Raw genomic sequence first — 20,000 nt, 5'->3', positions numbered from 1 at the left:
TGTCAACTAATGTTAACTAATGAAACCTTACTGTAAAGTGTTACCGTTTATCTTCACGGTAACGATGATGGATGTGTTGTTAAAGCCTCACTTTTAGAGTCCGCTTCTTACCTGCGTTTCTCAGGTGGCCAATCTGACCTTGCAGAGCTTCTGTGTGTGTGTGCTGGATGCTTCCCGAATCAGCCCTCCTAACAGGTACGACACACACACCATCTTCATCTTCATCATCACTAAACGAGACTCTGACATCACGGGGAAAGGCCTTTCCCAGAAATACTGCAGCCTGATTGGATGATTCTGAAGCGATGTCACTCAGTTCTGCTATATATAGAGAATAAGCCCCGCCCCTGTTTCTCCTGCTTGAATGCCATTGGCCGCTGTAGAACAACAGCGTTATTCCAATAAGGCTTCAGTATTTCTCTGTGAAAGCTGCTTTCCGAGTCGAGTCAACCGAAATCAGCAGTTCTGTGTAATCATGATTTATAGTAATACGCTGGGAAACATCATGTCTTCCTTTGATTTCAGTCTCTCTACCAGAGAGCTACTTTAAAATGAGCTAAAACGACTACAAATCAAGATATTGATTACATTATGAGATCACCCCCTCAATGACCAGGATTTAAAAGTCAAGGAAATTAATCTCAAAACCTCCATGTGAATTATACTTGTTTATAGTTATGCCAAGCTCTAAATTATTTAGAAATCGTGTGCAAATTTTTTTTTTAAACCCTTTGCAGTAAATCACAGACAACTGGAAGTCATAGAAATGCATTGGTTAAAAAGACAAGAACATTCAGCTCGGCTTCCTTTATATTTGAAGCTGATAACTGATATATTGTCTGATAAATGCATAGGAATGGAAATTTGCCCGATATGGTAATTCTATGCATTTATTGGCCAATATATCAGTTATCGGCTTCCAAATATAGAGAATTCTGGGTATCACATACATCAGTGTGTGTGTTTAATGTGCGGTGGTGTTGTCCTCAGGCAGGGCTCATGGCCGGGTGTGTTTGTGAAGGTGCTGTTGGGCCACCGATGGCTCGTCTCTGCCCTGATACACAGACTGTGGGATCTGCTCCAGCACCAGGTGATCACTGTCCCTCGCGTGTGTTTATCACTCTCTCAGTGCGTGTGTGTGTAGCGCTGTGTGTTTCAGGCCGAGGCTCTGAGCGCGGCTCATGTTCTGTGTGTGTGTTTCAGACCGAGGCTCTGAGCGCCGCTCATGTTCTGTGTGTGTGTTTCAGACCGAGGCTCTGAGCGCGGCTCATGTTCTGGGTGTAGCGGCGCTGATGGTGGAGCTTCATCACTGCACACAGGTGTGTGTTCGGGTGCAGCTGACGGGCTCGTCTGCGGTCGCTCTCTCCGTGTCCCAGTGTCTCTGTGAGGCTCTGATCTGCTCCACACGCGCACACATGGCCCTCTGCCTCAGGTCTGACCCTCATATCATATCATCCTCATATCATCACGCACCTGTATCGCTGCCAAAAATGAATAGGCCCACACAAGATAAGTTTAACATATTAACAAAACAAAAACACATTCTGAATCCTCCGGCGCTGTGTAGATCTGGAATAACAGCCAGGGGAGTGAATCAGCTAAATTATCATTACATGTAAGGTATCAGCCAATATATCAGTTATCGGCTTCCAAATATACAGAGTTATCGGTATCCGCCAATAAATCGGTTATCGGCTTCCAAATATACAGAATTATTGGTATCGGCCAATATATCAGTTATCGGCTTCCAAATATACAGAGTTATCGGTATCGGCCAATATATCGGTTATCGGCTTCCAAATATACAGAGTTATCGGTATCGGCCAATATATCAGTTATCGGCTTCCAAATATACAGAGTTATCGGTATCCGCCAATATATCGGTTATCGGCTTCCAAATATACAGAATTATCGGTATCCGCCAATATATCGGTTATCGGCTTCCAAATATACAGAATTATTGGTATCCGCCAATATATCAGTTATCGGCTTCCAAATATACAGAATTATTGGTATCCGCCAATATATCAGTTATCGGCTTCCAAATATACAGAATTATTGGTATCCGCCAATATATCAGTTATCGGCTTCCAAATATACAGAGTTATCGGTATCCGCCAATATATCAGTTATCGGCTTCCAAATATACAGAATTATTGGTATCGGCCAATATATCAGTTATCGGCTTCCAAATATACAGAGTTATCGGTATCCGCCAATATATCGGTTATCGGCTTCCAAATATACAGAATTATTGGTATCGGCCAATATATCAGTTATCGGCTTCCAAATATACAGAGTTATCGGTATCCGCCAATATATCAGTTATCGGCTTCCAAATATACAGAATTATTGGTATCGGCCAATATATATGGAGGGATTATTGGGACAGATTGAAAACTAAAAGTCTAAAACTAAAAGTCTTAAACGAAAACCAAAAGTCTAAGTTTGAAACTAAAAGTCTAAGTCGAAAACTAAAAGTCTAAGTCAAAAATGAATTTGGTATTTAGGATTGGGCATTTGGTATTTAGGATTGGGCATTTGGTCATTTAGCCATTTTGGATTTAGTATTGGGCATTTAGGGATTTAGGATTGGGCATTTAATCATTTAGCCATTTAGGATTGGGCATTTGAGGATTGAGGATTGAGGAGTGTATGCAAATAAGGAGGCGTGGCCCAAATACTGGAGGCTGGGTTTGAAATGGCTGGTGCAGATGCACCTTATGGACAGCAGAGGGAGCTCCAGTCAGTCCAGTGCTAAGGAGCACACTGTAATGAAACCAAACAGAGCGAGTGAGCAGGTCTGGAGCGAGGACTGTACTTTATAATGTGATAACTTCAACTTAATGACAGCGTTGTATAGGGGTACTGGAACGGTACATGTATTCCTATTGAACCGAACCGGTAGCCTACGGGCGTCACGGTTCGGTGCACGAATTTACACGGAGAATACACGGTATAAAAATAAATAAAACTCTAAATAGCGATACATTTCGCTCTACTCGCGTTTGGTGTGAACGCAGCATAATAAACAGGCTGCGATATCAAGATTGCAATGTTGGAGTGTGTGTGTGCGCGCGAGAGAGAGAGGGGGAGGCGTGGGCGCGAACGAACTAGGTGTGTGTGTGTGTGTGTGTGAGAGAGAGAGAGAGAGTGTGTGTGTGTGTGTGTGTGTGTGTGTGTGTGTGTGTGTGTGTGTGTGTGTGTGTGTGTGTGTGATTTTGGTTGGGTGACAGTTGTAGGTTACAGTTTGACAAGATTTTAGAGTGTGACAAAAGCACAATGTTGTATTTTATTGCGAGTGTACACAAATATACACACTTTGCAGTTTGAACTTTGCAGCACACACTCCAACATTGCAACCTTGACGTCGCAGCCTGTTTATTATGCTGCGTTCACACCAAACGCGAGTAGAGCGAAATGTATCGCTATTTAGAGTTTTATTTATTTTTATACCGTGTATTCTCCGTGTAAATTCGTGCACCGAACCGTGACGCCCGTAGGCTACCGGTTCGGTTCAATAGGAATACATGTACCGTTCCAGTACCCCTATACAACGCTGTCATTAAGTTGAAGTTATCACATTATAAAGTACAGTCCTCGCTCCAGACCTGCTCACTCGCTCTGTTTGGTTTCATTACAGTGTGCTCCTTAGCACTGGAGCTCCCTCTGCTGTCCATAAGGTGCATCTGCACCAGCCATTTCAAACCCAGCCTCCAGTATTTGGGCCACGCCTCCTTATTTGCATACAATCCTCAATCCTCAAATGCCCAATCCTAAATGGCTAAATGATTAAATGCCCAATCCTAAATCCCTAAATGCCCAATCCTAAATCCTAAATGGCTAAATGACCAAATGCCCAATCCTAAATACCAAATGCCCTATCCTAAATACCAAATGCCCAATCCTAAATACCAAATGCCCAATCCTAAATACCAAATTCATTTTCGACTTAGACTTTTAGTTTTCGACTTAGACTTTTAGTTTCAAACTTAGACTTTTGGTTTTCGTTTAAGACTTTTAGTTTTAGACTTTTAGTTTTCAATCTGACCCAATAATCCCTCCATAAATATATCAGTTATCGGCTTCCAAATATACAGAATTATTGGTATCGGCCAATATATCAGTTATCGGCTTCCAAATATACAGAGTTATCGGTATCCGCCAATATATCGGTTATCGGCTTCCAAATATACAGAATTATTGGTATCGGCCAATATATCAGTTATCGGCTTCCAAATATACAGAATTATTGGTATCTGCCAATATATCAGTTATCGGCTTCCAAATATACAGAGTTATCGGTATCCGCCAATATATCGGTTATCGGCTTCCAAATATACAGAATTATTGGTATGGGCCAATATATCAGTTATCGGCTTCCAAATATACAGAGTTATCGGTATCCGCCAATATATCAGTTATCGGCTTCCAAATATACAGAATTATTGGTATCGGCCAATATATCAGTTATCGGCTTCCAAATATACAGAATTATCGGTATCGGCCAATATATCAGTTATCGGCTTCCAAATATACAGAATTATTGGTATCGGCCAATATATCAGTTATCGGCTTCCAAATATACAGAGTTATCGGTATCGGCCAATATATCAGTTATCGGCTTCCAAATATACAGAATTATTGGTATCGGCCAATATATCAGTTATCGGCTTCCAAATATACAGAATTACTGGTATCCGCCAATATATCGGTTATCGGCTTCCAAATATACAGAATTATTGGTATCGGCCAATATATCAGTTATCGGCTTCCAAATATACAGAATTATTGGTATCTGCCAATATATCAGTTATCGGCTTCCAAATATACAGAGTTATCGGTATCCGCCAATATATCGGTTATCGGCTTCCAAATATACAGAATTATTGGTATGGGCCAATATATCAGTTATCGGCTTCCAAATATACAGAGTTATCGGTATCCGCCAATATATCAGTTATCGGCTTCCAAATATACAGAATTATTGGTATCGGCCAATATATCAGTTATCGGCTTCCAAATATACAGAATTATCGGTATCGGCCAATATATCAGTTATCGGCTTCCAAATATACAGAATTATTGGTATCGGCCAATATATCAGTTATCGGCTTCCAAATATACAGAGTTATCGGTATCGGCCAATATATCAGTTATCGGCTTCCAAATATACAGAGTTATCGGTATCGGCCAATATATCAGTTATCGGCTTCCAAATATACAGAGTTATCGGTATCGGCCAATATATCAGTTATCGGCTTCCAAATATCCAGAGTTATCGGTATCGGCCAATATATCAGTTATCGGCTTCCAAATATACAGAGTTATCGGTATCGGCCAATATATCAGTTATCGGCTTCCAAATATACAGAATTATAGGTATCGGCCAATATATCAGTTATCGGCTTCCAAATATACAGAATTACTGGTATCGGCCAATATATCAGTTATCGGCTTCCAAATATACAGAGTTATCGGTATCGGCCAATATATCAGTTATCGGCTTCCAAATATACAGAGTTATCGGTATCGGCCAATATATCAGTTATCGGCTTCCAAATATACAGAGTTATCGGTATCGGCCAATATATCAGTTATCGGCTTCCAAATATCCAGAGTTATCGGTATCGGCCAATATATCAGTTATCGGCTTCCAAATATACAGAGTTATCGGTATCGGCCAATATATCAGTTATCGGCTTCCAAATATACAGAATTACAGGTATCGGCCAATATATCAGTTATCGGCTTCCAAATATACAGAATTATTGGTATCGGCCAATATATCAGTTATCGGCTTCCAAATATACAGAATTATCGGTATCGGCCAATATATCAGTTATCGGCTTCCAAATATACAGAGTTATCGGTATCGGCCAATATATCAGTTATCGGCTTCCAAATATACAGAATTATTGGTATCGGCCAATATATCAGTTATCGGCTTCCAAATATACAGAATTATTGGTATCGGCCAATATATCAGTTATCGGCTTCCAAATATACAGAATTATTGGTATCGGCCAATATATCAGTTATCGGCTTCCAAATATACAGAATTATCGGTATCGGCCAATATATCAGTTATCGGCTTCCAAATATACAGAATTATCGGTATCGGCCAATATATCAGTTATCGGCTTCCAAATATACGGAATTATCGGTATCGGCCAATATATCAGTTATCGGCTTCCAAATGTACAGAATTATCGGTACCGGCCAATATATCAGTTATCGGCTTCCAAATGTACAGAATTATTGGTATCGGCCAATATATCAGTTATCCGCTTCCAAATGTACAGAATTATTGGTATCGGCCAATATATCAGTTATCGGCTTCCAAATATACAGAGTTATCGGTATCGGCCAATATATCAGTTATCGGCTTCCAAATGTACAGAATTATTGGTATCGGCCAATATATCAGTTATCCGCTTCCAAATATACAGAATTATCGGTATCGGCCAATATATCAGTTATCGGCTTCCAAATGTACAGAATTATTGGTATCGGCCAATATATCAGTTATCGGCTTCAAAATATACAGAGTTATCGGTATCGGCCAATATATGAGTTATCGGCTTCCAAATATACAGAATTATTGGTATCGGCCAATATATCAGTTATCGGCTTCCAAATGTACAGAGTTATCGGTATCGGCCAATATATCAGTTATCGGCTTCCAAATGTACAGAATTATCGGTACCGGCCAATATATCAGTTATCGGCTTCCAAATGTACAGAATTATCGGTACCGGCCAATATATCAGTTATCGGCTTCCAAATGTACAGAATTATCGGTATCGCCCAATATATCAGTTATCGGCTTCCAAATGTACAGAATTATTGGTATCGGCCAATATATCAGTTATCGGCTTCCAAATGTACAGAATTATCGGTATCGCCCAATATATCAGTTATCGGCTTCCAAATGTACAGAATTATCGGTACCGGCCAATATATCAGTTATCGGCTTCCAAATGTACAGAATTATCGGTACCGGCCAATATATCAGTTATCGGCTTCCAAATGTACAGAATTATTGGTACCGGCCAATATATCAGTTATCGGCTTCCAAATGTACAGAATTATTGGTACCGGCCAATATATCAGTTATCGGCTTCCAAATATACAGAATTATTGGTATCGGGCAAATTTCCATATTGGTGCATCCCTAGTTACCATACCAATGTTTAGGCCGTTTGGTATTACATTTTTTTGTTTTGTTAGATTAATATTAGAAACTAAAGATTATCTGCATCTGTCAGTGTAGAGTAAAGCAGCGGTGTGTGTGTCCTCTGGGGGCTTCACCGAGCTGGCACTGCAAGAGTCTAGCGAGACACTGTGGAGTTTATTAAGTGAGCAGTTGTGGTGCTTGGATCTTATTTCCAAAATACAGTATTTATACGTTTTGAGGTTTATTTTGGCCGTTTTTTAAATTTTTCTTAGCAATGTCCTGCAAGATAGAGAGACACACTGATGAGAGTTATATAGAGAGAGACAACTAGTTCATTCCTACAGCTGGATCATTGCGGTTTAAATGACTCTTTAACTGATAGCACGGTTTATCAGGTACTGATTTGCATCCCTATCATAGTGCTCGTGTGTGTGAGGTGGTTGTGTGTGTGTGTGTATCTTCAGGTTGTGTGTGTGTGTATCTTCAGGTTGTGTGTGTGTGTATCTTCAGGTTGTGTGTGGCCGTTCTGTCATACGGCCTGTGCAGAGCCAACGCTCAGTCAGAGGAACTCCAGAACTTCATCCCAGAAACACTTTATAAAAAGGTACAGAAGCAGTCAGGGGTTGGTGCTGATGCTCAGAGTGGAGCTGTGTGTGTGTGTGTGTGTGTGTGTGTGTGTGTGTGTGTGTGTGTGTGTGTGTGTGTTCAGGCTCAGTGTGACTGCACGTGTGTGTGTGTGTGTTCAGGCTCAGTATGACTGCACGTGTGTGTGTTCAGGCTCAGTGTGACTGCGTGTGTGTGTGTGTGTGTGTTCAGGCTCAGTATGACTGCACGTGTGTGTGTTCAGGCTCAGTGTGACTGCGTGTGTGTGTGTGTGTTCAGGCTCAGTATGACTGCACGTGTGTGTGTTCAGGCTCAGTATGACTGCACGTGTGTGTGTTCAGGCTCAGTGTGACTGCGTGTGTGTGTGTGTGTGTTCAGGCTCAGTATGACTGCACGTGTGTGTGTTCAGGCTCAGTATGACTGCACGTGTGTGTGTTCAGGCTCAGTATGACTGCACGTGTGTGTGTTCAGACTCAGTGTGACTGCACGTGTGTGTGTTCAGGCTCAGTATGACTGCACGTGTGTGTGTTCAGGCTCAGTATGACTGCACGTGTGTGTGTGTTCAGGCTCAGTGTGACTGCACGTGTGTGTGTTCAGACTCAGTATGACTGCACGTGTGTGTGTTCAGGCTCAGTGTGACTGCACGTGTGTGTGTTCAGGCTCAGTGTGACTGCACGTGTGTGTGTTCAGGCTCAGTATGACTGCACGTGTGTGTGTTCAGACTCAGTATGACTGCACGTGTGTGTGTTCAGGCTCAGTATGACTGCACGTGTGTGTGTTCAGGCTCAGTGTGACTGCACGTGTGTGTGTTCAGGCTCAGTGTGACTGCACGTGTGTGTGTTCAGGCTCAGTATGACTGCACGTGTGTGTGTTCAGGCTCAGTGTGACTGCACGTGTGTGTGTTCAGGCTCAGTATGACTGCACGTGTGTGTGTGTTCAGGCTCAGTGTGACTGCACGTGTGTGTGTTCAGACTCAGTATGACTGCACGTGTGTGTGTTCAGGCTCAGTGTGACTGCACGTGTGTGTGTTCAGACTCAGTATGACTGCACGTGTGTGTGTTCAGGCTCAGTGTGACTGCACGTGTGTGTGTTCAGGCTCAGTATGACTGCACGTGTGTGTGTTCAGGCTCAGTATGACTGCACGTGTGTGTGTTCAGGCTCAGTATGACTGCACGTGTGTGTGTTCAGGCTCAGTATAACTGCACGTGTGTGTGTTCAGGCTCAGTGTGACTGCACGTGTGTGTGTTCAGACTCAGTATGACTGCACGTGTGTGTGTTCAGGCTCAGTGTGACTGCACGTGTGTGTGTTCAGACTCAGTATGACTGCACGTGTGTGTGTTCAGGCTCAGTGTGACTGCACGTGTGTGTGTTCAGGCTCAGTATGACTGCACGTGTGTGTGTTCAGGCTCAGTATGACTGCACGTGTGTGTGTGTTCAGGCTCAGTATGACTGCACGTGTGTGTGTTCAGGCTCAGTATGACTGCACGTGTGTGTGTTCAGGCTCAGTGTGACTGCACGTGTGTGTGTTCAGGCTCAGTATAACTGCACGTGTGTGTGTTCAGGCTCAGTATAACTGCACGTGTGTGTGTTCAGGCTCAGTATGACTGCACGTGTGTGTGTTCAGACTCAGTGTGACTGCACGTGTGTGTGTTCAGGCTCAGTATGACTGCACGTGTGTGTGTTCAGGCTCAGTATGACTGCACGTGTGTGTGTTCAGGCTCAGTATAACTGCACGTGTGTGTGTTCAGGCTCAGTGTGACTGCACGTGTGTGTGTTCAGGCTCAGTGTGACTGCACGTGTGTGTGTTCAGGCTCAGTATGACTGCACGTGTGTGTGTTCAGGCTCAGTGTGACTGCACGTGTGTGTGTTCAGGCTCAGTGTGACTGCACGTGTGTGTGTTCAGGCTCAGTATAACTGCACGTGTGTGTGTTCAGGCTCAGTATGACTGCACGTGTGTGTGTTCAGGCTCAGTGTGACTGCACGTGTGTGTGTTCAGGCTCAGTATGACTGCACGTGTGTGTGTTCAGGCTCAGTGTGACTGCACGTGTGTGTGTTCAGGCTCAGTATGACTGCACGTGTGTGTGTTCAGGCTCAGTGTGACTGCACGTGTGTGTGTTCAGGCTCAGTATAACTGCACGTGTGTGTGTTCAGGCTCAGTATAACTGCACGTGTGTGTGTTCAGGCTCAGTATGACTGCACGTGTGTGTGTTCAGGCTCAGTATGACTGCACGTGTGTGTGTTCAGGCTCAGTATGACTGCACGTGTGTGTGTTCAGGCTCAGTGTGACTGCACGTGTGTGTGTTCAGGCTCAGTATAACTGCACGTGTGTGTGTTCAGGCTCAGTATGACTGCACGTGTGTGTGTTCAGGCTCAGTATGACTGCACGTGTGTGTGTTCAGGCTCAGTGTGACTGCACGTGTGTGTGTTCAGGCTCAGTGTGACTGCACGTGTGTGTGTTCAGGCTCAGTGTGACTGCACGTGTGTGTGTTCAGGCTCAGTGTGACTGCACGTGTGTGTGTTCAGGCTCAGTGTGACTGCACGTGTGTGTGTTCAGACTCAGTGTGACTGCACGTGTGTGTGTTCAGGCTCAGTATGACTGCACGTGTGTGTGTTCAGGCTCAGTGTGACTGCACGTGTGTGTGTTCAGGCTCAGTGTGACTGCACGTGTGTGTGTTCAGGCTCAGTATGACTGCACGTGTGTGTGTTCAGGCTCAGTGTGACTGCACGTTTGTGTGTTCAGGCTCAGTGTGACTGCACGTGTGTGTGTTCAGGCTCAGTGTGACTGCACGTGTGTGTGTTCAGGCTCAGTGTGACTGCACGTGTGTGTGTTCAGGCTCAGTATGACTGCACGTGTGTGTGTTCAGGCTCAGTGTGACTGCACGTGTGTGTGTTCAGGCTCAGTGTGACTGCACGTGTGTGTGTTCAGGCTCAGTGTGACTGCACGTGTGTGTGTTCAGGCTCAGTATAACTGCACGTGTGTGTGTTCAGGCTCAGTATGACTGCACGTGTGTGTGTTCAGGCTCAGTATAACTGCACGTGTGTGTGTTCAGGCTCAGTGTGACTGCACGTGTGTGTGTTCAGGCTCAGTATAACTGCACGTGTGTGTGTTCAGGCTCAGTATGACTGCACGTGTGTGTGTTCAGGCTCAGTGTGACTGCACGTGTGTGTGTTCAGGCTCAGTGTGACTGCACGTGTGTGTGTTCAGGCTCAGTATAACTGCACGTGTGTGTGTTCAGGCTCAGTGTGACTGCACGTGTGTGTGTTCAGGCTCAGTATAACTGCACGTGTGTGTGTTCAGGCTCAGTATGACTGCACGTGTGTGTGTTCAGGCTCAGTGTGACTGCACGTGTGTGTGTTCAGGCTCAGTGTGACTGCACGTGTGTGTGTTCAGGCTCAGTATAACTGCACGTGTGTGTGTTCAGGCTCAGTATAACTGCACGTGTGTGTGTTCAGGCTCAGTATGACTGCACGTGTGTGTGTTCAGGCTCAGTATGACTGCACGTGTGTGTGTTCAGGCTCAGTATAACTGCACGTGTGTGTGTTCAGGCTCAGTGTGACTGCACGTGTGTGTGTTCAGGCTCAGTGTGACTGCACGTGTGTGTGTTCAGGCTCAGTGTGACTGCACGTGTGTGTGTTCAGGCTCAGTGTGACTGCACGTGTGTGTGTTCAGGCTCAGTATAACTGCACGTGTGTGTGTTCAGGCTCAGTGTGACTGCACGTGTGTGTGTTCAGGCTCAGTGTGACTGCACGTGTGTGTGTTCAGGCTCAGTATAACTGCACGTGTGTGTGTTCAGGCTCAGTATGACTGCACGTGTGTGTGTTCAGGCTCAGTATGACTGCACGTGTGTGTGTTCAGGCTCAGTGTGACTGCACGTGTGTGTGTTCAGGCTCAGTATAACTGCACGTGTGTGTGTTCAGGCTCAGTATGACTGCACGTGTGTGTGTTCAGGCTCAGTGTGACTGCACGTGTGTGTGTTCAGGCTCAGTATAACTGCACGTGTGTGTGTTCAGGCTCAGTATGACTGCACGTGTGTGTGTTCAGTAGGGATGGGCGATATATTATCGTTTGCGATATATCGTTAAAATTTTTCCTCACGATAAGAATTAGTCTTCCCGCGATAATAACGATAAAGCCTATGACGGGACGCATTCGCAGCTCACGCGCATGGCGGAAGTGGAGCTGAGGTGAAGTTTATCGCTAAACGAGTAACTACCTCTACAATCTGGAACTGGTACACACAGATTTTCATCCGCCCATCTCGCCGAACACTGACTGAGCGCTTGAGAGTGTCGCTCTCCGTCAAGTGATCCGTAAAGCCCACTATATCAGTTCATCTCAATGAATACACAGTGTATTTGACGCGCAGTAAACACTGAGGCGCATGACGTGCTGTCACTGCTGAGAGCGCTCCGTGTTTCTCACGCACTCGATGAGAGAGAGAGAGTCTTACATACCACGCAGAATTGAAGTGTACATGACGTCTACATGTAAATTATATTATTTGTTGTATTTTCCTGTAAAAATAATGGAGTTAATTTGGAATTATTCAGCTTTGAGCAAGCAGAAACTAATGCGCAAACGCAGACGTGATGATATTCATGAACCCAGCAGCTCATCAATCCTTAATGTGGTTTATATTGTTATTAGTATCAGAATTCGTAGTAGTATTAGTTTAACTATTCGTTGTTAGATTTTTTATATTTCAAACTTGTAAATGATTTGAATTATTACTGTGTGATGTTTTTCAGTATAGTTGCACTATTTAAACATTATCTGCACTTTTACAGAAGAAACGTATGCAACTTTTCCATTTCTGCAAGGGATGGTGTTTACTGTTTTACTGTTTTTTGATTATTATTTTATGTATGGTAATTGGTATTTTATAGGAGCCTATTTGGTGAAGGGTACATTTTGCTTTGCATGCAGCTATCACTTGTAGCCAAAAACAGTGGTGAATATGGTATTGTATTTATATCGTCATTGATATCGTTATCGCAATAAATGGCAGAAAATATCGTGATATATTTTTAAGTCCATATCGCCCATCCCTAGTGTTCAGGCTCAGTGTGACTGCACGTGTGTGTGTTCAGACTCAGTATGACTGCACGTGTGTGTGTTCAGGCTCAGTGTGACTGCACGTGTGTGTGTTCAGGCTCAGTATGACTGCACGTGTGTGTGTTCAGGCTCAGTGTGACTGCACGTGTGTGTGTTCAGACTCAGTATGACTGCACGTGTGTGTGTTCAGGCTCAGTGTGACTGCACGTGTGTGTGTTCAGGCTCAGTATGACTGCACGTGTGTGTGTTCAGGCTCAGTATGACTGCACGTGTGTGTGTTCAGGCTCAGTATGACTGCACGTGTGTGTGTTCAGGCTCAGTATGACTGCACGTGTGTGTGTTCAGGCTCAGTGTGACTGCACGTGTGTGTGTTCAGGCTCAGTGTGACTGCACGTGTGTGTGTTCAGGCTCAGTGTGACTGCACGTGTGTGTGTTCAGGCTCAGTATGACTGCACGTGTGTGTGTTCAGGCTCAGTGTGACTGCACGTGTGTGTGTTCAGGCTCAGTGTGACTGCACGTGTGTGTGTTCAGACTCAGTATGACTGCACGTGTGTGTGTTCAGGCTCAGTATGACTGCACGTGTGTGTGTTCAGGCTCAGTATGACTGCACGTGTGTGTGTTCAGGCTCAGTGTGACTGCACGTGTGTGTGTTCAGACTCAGTGTGACTGCACGTGTGTGTGTTCAGGCTCAGTGTGACTGCACGTGTGTGTGTTCAGGCTCAGTGTGACTGCACGTGTGTGTGTTCAGGCTCAGTATGACTGCACGTGTGTGTGTTCAGACTCAGTGTGACTGCACGTGTGTGTGTTCAGGCTCAGTGTGACTGCACGTGTGTGTGTTCAGACTCAGTATGACTGCACGTGTGTGTGTTCAGGCTCAGTATGACTGCACGTGTGTGTGTTCAGGCTCAGTATGACTGCACGTGTGTGTGTTCAGGCTCAGTGTGACTGCACGTGTGTGTGTTCAGGCTCAGTGTGACTGCACGTGTGTGTGTTCAGGCTCAGTGTGACTGCACGTGTGTGTGTTCAGACTCAGTATGACTGCACGTGTGTGTGTTCAGGCTCAGTATGACTGCACGTGTGTGTGTTCAGGCTCAGTGTGACTGCACGTGTGTGTGTTCAGGCTCAGTATGACTGCACGTGTGTGTGTTCAGGCTCAGTATGACTGCACGTGTGTGTGTTCAGGCTCAGTGTGACTGCACGTGTGTGTGTTCAGGCTCAGTGTGACTGCACGTGTGTGTGTTCAGGCTCAGTGTGACTGCACGTGTGTGTGTTCAGACTCAGTATGACTGCACGTGTGTGTGTTCAGGCTCAGTGTGACTGCACGTGTGTGTGTTCAGGCTCAGTGTGACTGCACGTGTGTGTGTTCAGGCTCAGTGTGACTGCACGTGTGTGTGTTCAGACTCAGTATGACTGCACGTGTGTGTGTTCAGGCTCAGTGTGACTGCACGTGTGTGTGTTCAGGCTCAGTATGACTGCACGTGTGTGTGTTCAGGCTCAGTATGACTGCACGTGTGTGTGTTCAGGCTCAGTGTGACTGCACGTGTGTGTGTTCAGGCTCAGTATGACTGCACGTGTGTGTGTTCAGGCTCAGTGTGACTGCACGTGTGTGTGTTCAGGCTCAGTGTGACTGCACGTGTGTGTGTTCAGGCTCAGTGTGACTGCACGTGTGTGTGTTCAGGCTCAGTATGACTGCACGTGTGTGTGTTCAGGCTCAGTGTGACTGCACGTGTGTGTGTTCAGGCTCAGTGTGACTGCACGTGTGTGTGTTCAGACTCAGTGTGACTGCACGTGTGTGTGTTCAGGCTCAGTGTGACTGCACGTGTGTGTGTTCAGGCTCAGTATGACTGCACGTGTGTGTGTTCAGACTCAGTGTGACTGCACGTGTGTGTGTTCAGGCTCAGTGTGACTGCACGTGTGTGTGTTCAGACTCAGTATGACTGCACGTGTGTGTGTTCAGGCTCAGTGTGACTGCACGTGTGTGTGTTCAGGCTCAGTATGACTGCACGTGTGTGTGTTCAGGCTCAGTATGACTGCACGTGTGTGTGTTCAGGCTCAGTGTGACTGCACGTGTGTGTGTTCAGGCTCAGTGTGACTGCACGTGTGTGTGTTCAGGCTCAGTGTGACTGCACGTGTGTGTGTTCAGGCTCAGTGTGACTGCACGTGTGTGTGTTCAGGCTCAGTATGACTGCACGTGTGTGTGTTCAGGCTCAGTATGACTGCACGTGTGTGTGTTCAGGCTCAGTATGACTGCACGTGTGTGTGTTCAGGCTCAGTGTGACTGCACGTGTGTGTGTTCAGGCTCAGTGTGACTGCACGTGTGTGTGTTCAGACTCAGTGTGACTGCACGTGTGTGTGTTCAGGCTCAGTGTGACTGCACGTGTGTGTGTTCAGGCTCAGTATGACTGCACGTGTGTGTGTTCAGACTCAGTGTGACTGCACGTGTGTGTGTTCAGGCTCAGTGTGACTGCACGTGTGTGTGTTCAGACTCAGTATGACTGCACGTGTGTGTGTTCAGGCTCAGTGTGACTGCACGTGTGTGTGTTCAGGCTCAGTGTGACTGCACGTGTGTGTGTTCAGACTCAGTATGACTGCACGTGTGTGTGTTCAGGCTCAGTGTGACTGCACGTGTGTGTGTTCAGGCTCAGTATGACTGCACGTGTGTGTGTTCAGGCTCAGTATGACTGCACGTGTGTGTGTTCAGGCTCAGTGTGACTGCACGTGTGTGTGTTCAGACTCAGTGTGACTGCACGTGTGTGTGTTCAGGCTCAGTATGACTGCACGTGTGTGTGTTCAGGCTCAGTATGACTGCACGTGTGTGTGTTCAGGCTCAGTATGACTGCACGTGTGTGTGTTCAGACTCAGTGTGACTGCACGTGTGTGTGTTCAGGCTCAGTATGACTGCACGTGTGTGTGTTCAGGCTCAGTATGACTGCACGTGTGTGTGTTCAGGCTCAGTGTGACTGCACGTGTGTGTGTTCAGACTCAGTGTGACTGCACGTGTGTGTGTTCAGGCTCAGTGTGACTGCACGTGTGTGTGTTCAGGCTCAGTATGACTGCACGTGTGTGTGTTCAGGCTCAGTGTGACTGCACGTGTGTGTGTTCAGACTCAGTATGACTGCACGTGTGTGTGTTCAGACTCAGTATAACTGCACGTGTGTGTGTTCAGGCTCAGTATGACTGCACGTGTGTGTGTTCAGGCTCAGTATGACTGCACGTGTGTGTGTTCAGGCTCAGTGTGACTGCACGTGTGTGTGTTCAGGCTCAGTATAACTGCACGTGTGTGTGTTCAGGCTCAGTATGACTGCACGTGTGTGTGTTCAGGCTCAGTGTGACTGCACGTGTGTGTGTTCAGACTCAGTGTGACTGCACGTGTGTGTGTTCAGGCTCAGTATACTGCACGTGTGTGTGTTCAGGCTCAGTATGACTGCACGTGTGTGTGTTCAGGCTCAGTGTGACTGCACGTGTGTGTGTTCAGGCTCAGTATAACTGCACGTGTGTGTGTTCAGGCTCAGTATGACTGCACGTGTGTGTGTTCAGGCTCAGTATGACTGCACGTGTGTGTGTTCAGGCTCAGTGTGACTGCACGTGTGTGTGTTCAGCTCAGTGTGACTGCACGTGTGTGTGTTCAGGCTCAGTATGACTGCACGTGTGTGTGTTCAGGCTCAGTATGACTGCACGTGTGTGTGTTCAGACTCAGTGTGACTGCACGTGTGTGTGTTCAGACTCAGTGTGACTGCACGTGTGTGTGTTCAGGCTCAGTGTGACTGCACGTGTGTGTGTTCAGGCTCAGTGTGACTGCACGTGTGTGTGTTCAGGCTCAGTGTGACTGCACGTGTGTGTGTTCAGGCTCAGTGTGACTGCACGTGTGTGTGTTCAGGCTCAGTATGACTGCACGTGTGTGTGTTCAGGCTCAGTGTGACTGCACGTGTGTGTGTTCAGGCTCAGTGTGACTGCACGTGTGTGTGTTCAGGCTCAGTGTGACTGCACGTGTGTGTGTTCAGGCTCAGTATGACTGCAACGTGTGTGTGTTCAGGCTCAGTATGACTGCACGTGTGTGTGTTCAGACTCAGTATGACTGCACGTGTGTGTGTTCAGGCTCAGTATGACTGCACGTGTGTGTGTTCAGGCTCAGTATGACTGCACGTGTGTGTGTTCAGGCTCAGTATGACTGCACGTGTGTGTGTTCAGGCTCAGTGTGACTGCACGTGTGTGTGTTCAGGCTCAGTATGACTGCACGTGTGTGTGTTCAGGCTCAGTGTGACTGCACGTGTGTGTGTTCAGGCTCAGTGTGACTGCACGTGTGTGTGTTCAGACTCAGTGTGACTGCACGTGTGTGTGTTCAGGCTCAGTGTGACTGCACGTGTGTGTGTTCAGGCTCAGTGTGACTGCACGTGTGTGTGTTCAGACTCAGTGTGACTGCACGTGTGTGTGTTCAGGCTCAGTATGACTGCACGTGTGTGTGTTCAGGCTCAGTGTGACTGCACGTGTGTGTGTTCAGGCTCAGTATGACTGCACGTGTGTGTGTTCAGGCTCAGTATGACTGCACGTGTGTGTGTTCAGGCTCAGTGTGACTGCACGTGTGTGTGTTCAGGCTCAGTGTGACTGCACGTGTGTGTGTTCAGACTCAGTGTGACTGCACGTGTGTGTGTTCAGGCTCAGTGTGACTGCACGTGTGTGTGTTCAGGCTCAGTGTGACTGCACGTGTGTGTGTTCAGGCTCAGTGTGACTGCACGTGTGTGTGTTCAGGACTCAGTGTGACTGCACGTGTGTGTGTTCAGGCTCAGTGTGACTGCACGTGTGTGTGTTCAGGCTCAGTGTGACTGCACGTGTGTGTGTTCAGGCTCAGTATGACTGCACGTGTGTGTGTTCAGGCTCAGTATGACTGCACGTGTGTGTGTTCAGGCTCAGTATGACTGCACGTGTGTGTGTTCAGGCTCAGTGTGACTGCACGTGTGTGTGTTCAGGCTCAGTATGACTGCACGTGTGTGTGTTCAGGCTCAGTGTGACTGCACGTGTGTGTGTTCAGGCTCAGTGTGACTGCACGTGTGTGTGTTCAGGCTCAGTATGACTGCACGTGTGTGTGTTCAGGCTCAGTGTGACTGCACGTGTGTGTGTTCAGGCTCAGTGTGACTGCACGTGTGTGTGTTCAGGCTCAGTGTGACTGCACGTGTGTGTGTTCAGGCTCAGTATGACTGCACGTGTGTGTGTTCAGGCTCAGTGTGACTGCACGTGTGTGTGTTCAGGCTCAGTATGACTGCACGTGTGTGTGTTCAGGCTCAGTATGACTGCACGTGTGTGTGTTCAGGCTCAGTGTGACTGCACGTGTGTGTGTTCAGGCTCAGTGTGACTGCACGTGTGTGTGTTCAGGCTCAGTGTGACTGCACGTGTGTGTGTTCAGGCTCAGTGTGACTGCACGTGTGTGTGTTCAGGCTCAGTATGACTGCACGTGTGTGTGTTCAGGCTCAGTGTGACTGCACGTGTGTGTGTTCAGACTCAGTGTGACTGCACGTGTGTGTGTTCAGGCTCAGTATGACTGCACGTGTGTGTGTTCAGGCTCAGTGTGACTGCACGTGTGTGTGTTCAGGCTCAGTATGACTGCACGTGTGTGTGTTCAGGCTCAGTGTGACTGCACGTGTGTGTGTTCAGGCTCAGTATGACTGCACGTGTGTGTGTTCAGGCTCAGTGTGACTGCACGTGTGTGTGTTCAGGCTCAGTGTGACTGCACGTGTGTGTGTTCAGGCTCAGTATGACTGCACGTGTGTGTGTTCAGGCTCAGTATGACTGCACGTGTGTGTGTTCAGGCTCAGTATGACTGCACGTGTGTGTGTCAGGCTCAGTGTGACTGCACGTGTGTGTGTTCAGGCTCAGTATGACTGCACGTGTGTGTGTTCAGGCTCAGTGTGACTGCACGTGTGTGTGTTCAGGCTCAGTGTGACTGCACGTGTGTGTGTTCAGGCTCAGTATGACTGCACGTGTGTGTGTTCAGGCTCAGTGTGACTGCACGTGTGTGTGTTCAGGCTCAGTATGACTGCACGTGTGTGTGTTCAGGCTCAGTGTGACTGCACGTGTGTGTGTTCAGGCTCAGTATGACTGCACGTGTGTGTGTTCAGGCTCAGTGTGACTGCACGTGTGTGTGTTCAGGCTCAGTGTGACTGCACGTGTGTGTGTTCAGGCTCAGTGTGACTGCACGTGTGTGTGTTCAGGCTCAGTATGACTGCACGTGTGTGTGTTCAGGCTCAGTGTGACTGCACGTGTGTGTGTTCAGGCTCAGTGTGACTGCACGTGTGTGTGTTCAGGCTCAGTATGACTGCACGTGTGTGTGTTCAGGCTCAGTGTGACTGCACGTGTGTGTGTTCAGGCTCAGTGTGACTGCACGTGTGTGTGTTCAGGCTCAGTGTGACTGCACGTGTGTGTGTTCAGGCTCAGTGTGACTGCACGTGTGTGTGTTCAGGCTCAGTGTGACTGCACGTGTGTGTGTTCAGGCTCAGTGTGACTGCACGTGTGTGTGTTCAGGCTCAGTATGACTGCACGTGTGTGTGTTCAGGCTCAGTGTGACTGCACGTGTGTGTGTTCAGGCTCAGTATGACTGCACGTGTGTGTGTTCAGGCTCAGTGTGACTGCACGTGTGTGTGTTCAGGCTCAGTGTGACTGCACGTGTGTGTGTTCAGGCTCAGTGTGACTGCACGTGTGTGTGTTCAGGCTCAGTGTGACTGCACGTGTGTGTGTTCAGGCTCAGTGTGACTGCAACGTGTGTGTGTTCAGGCTCAGTATGACTGCACGTGTGTGTGTTCAGGCTCAGTGTGACTGCACGTGTGTGTGTTCAGGCTCAGTATGACTGCACGTGTGTGTGTTCAGGCTCAGTGTGACTGCACGTGTGTGTGTTCAGGACTCAGTGTGACTGCACGTGTGTGTGTTCAGGCTCAGTATGACTGCACGTGTGTGTGTTCAGGCTCAGTGTGACTGCACGTGTGTGTGTTCAGGCTCAGTGTGACTGCACGTGTGTGTGTTCAGTGCTCAGGTGTGACTGCACGTGTGTGTGTTCAGGCTCAGTATGACTGCACGTGTGTGTGTTCAGGCTCAGTGTGACTGCACGTGTGTTCGTTGTTCAGGCTCAGTATGACTGCACGTGTGTGTGTTCAGGCTCAGTGTGACTGCACGTTG

At 47.2% G+C, this 20,000-nt stretch overlaps 1 protein-coding gene across 1 annotated transcript in view; it reads left to right on the top strand.

Moving 5' to 3' along the window:
- LOC130083203 (Fanconi anemia group A protein) overlaps positions 1-7,829 on the top strand; it is a gene marked incomplete at its 3' end in the record, with an annotated part of 37,426 nt that extends 29,597 nt beyond the window's left edge. Inside the window, exons 23-26 of the mRNA XM_056248273.1 lie at positions 125-195; positions 991-1,090; positions 1,248-1,432; positions 7,691-7,829. Of these exons, the coding sequence (XP_056104248.1) occupies positions 125-195; positions 991-1,090; positions 1,248-1,432; positions 7,691-7,829 (495 nt within the window). The remainder of the gene's footprint in view (positions 1-124; positions 196-990; positions 1,091-1,247; positions 1,433-7,690) is intronic.
- Positions 7,830-20,000: the final 12,171 nt, after the last annotated feature.

Source organism: Rhinichthys klamathensis, unplaced genomic scaffold (genome assembly GCF_029890125.1).
Source record: "Rhinichthys klamathensis goyatoka isolate OS25496 unplaced genomic scaffold, OSU_Roscu_1.1 h1tg000054l_1, whole genome shotgun sequence".
Taxonomy (NCBI): Eukaryota; Metazoa; Chordata; class Actinopteri; order Cypriniformes; family Leuciscidae; genus Rhinichthys; species Rhinichthys klamathensis.
Note: the sequence above shows the minus strand (reverse complement) of the source record. Positions and strands in the feature narration are given on the sequence as shown.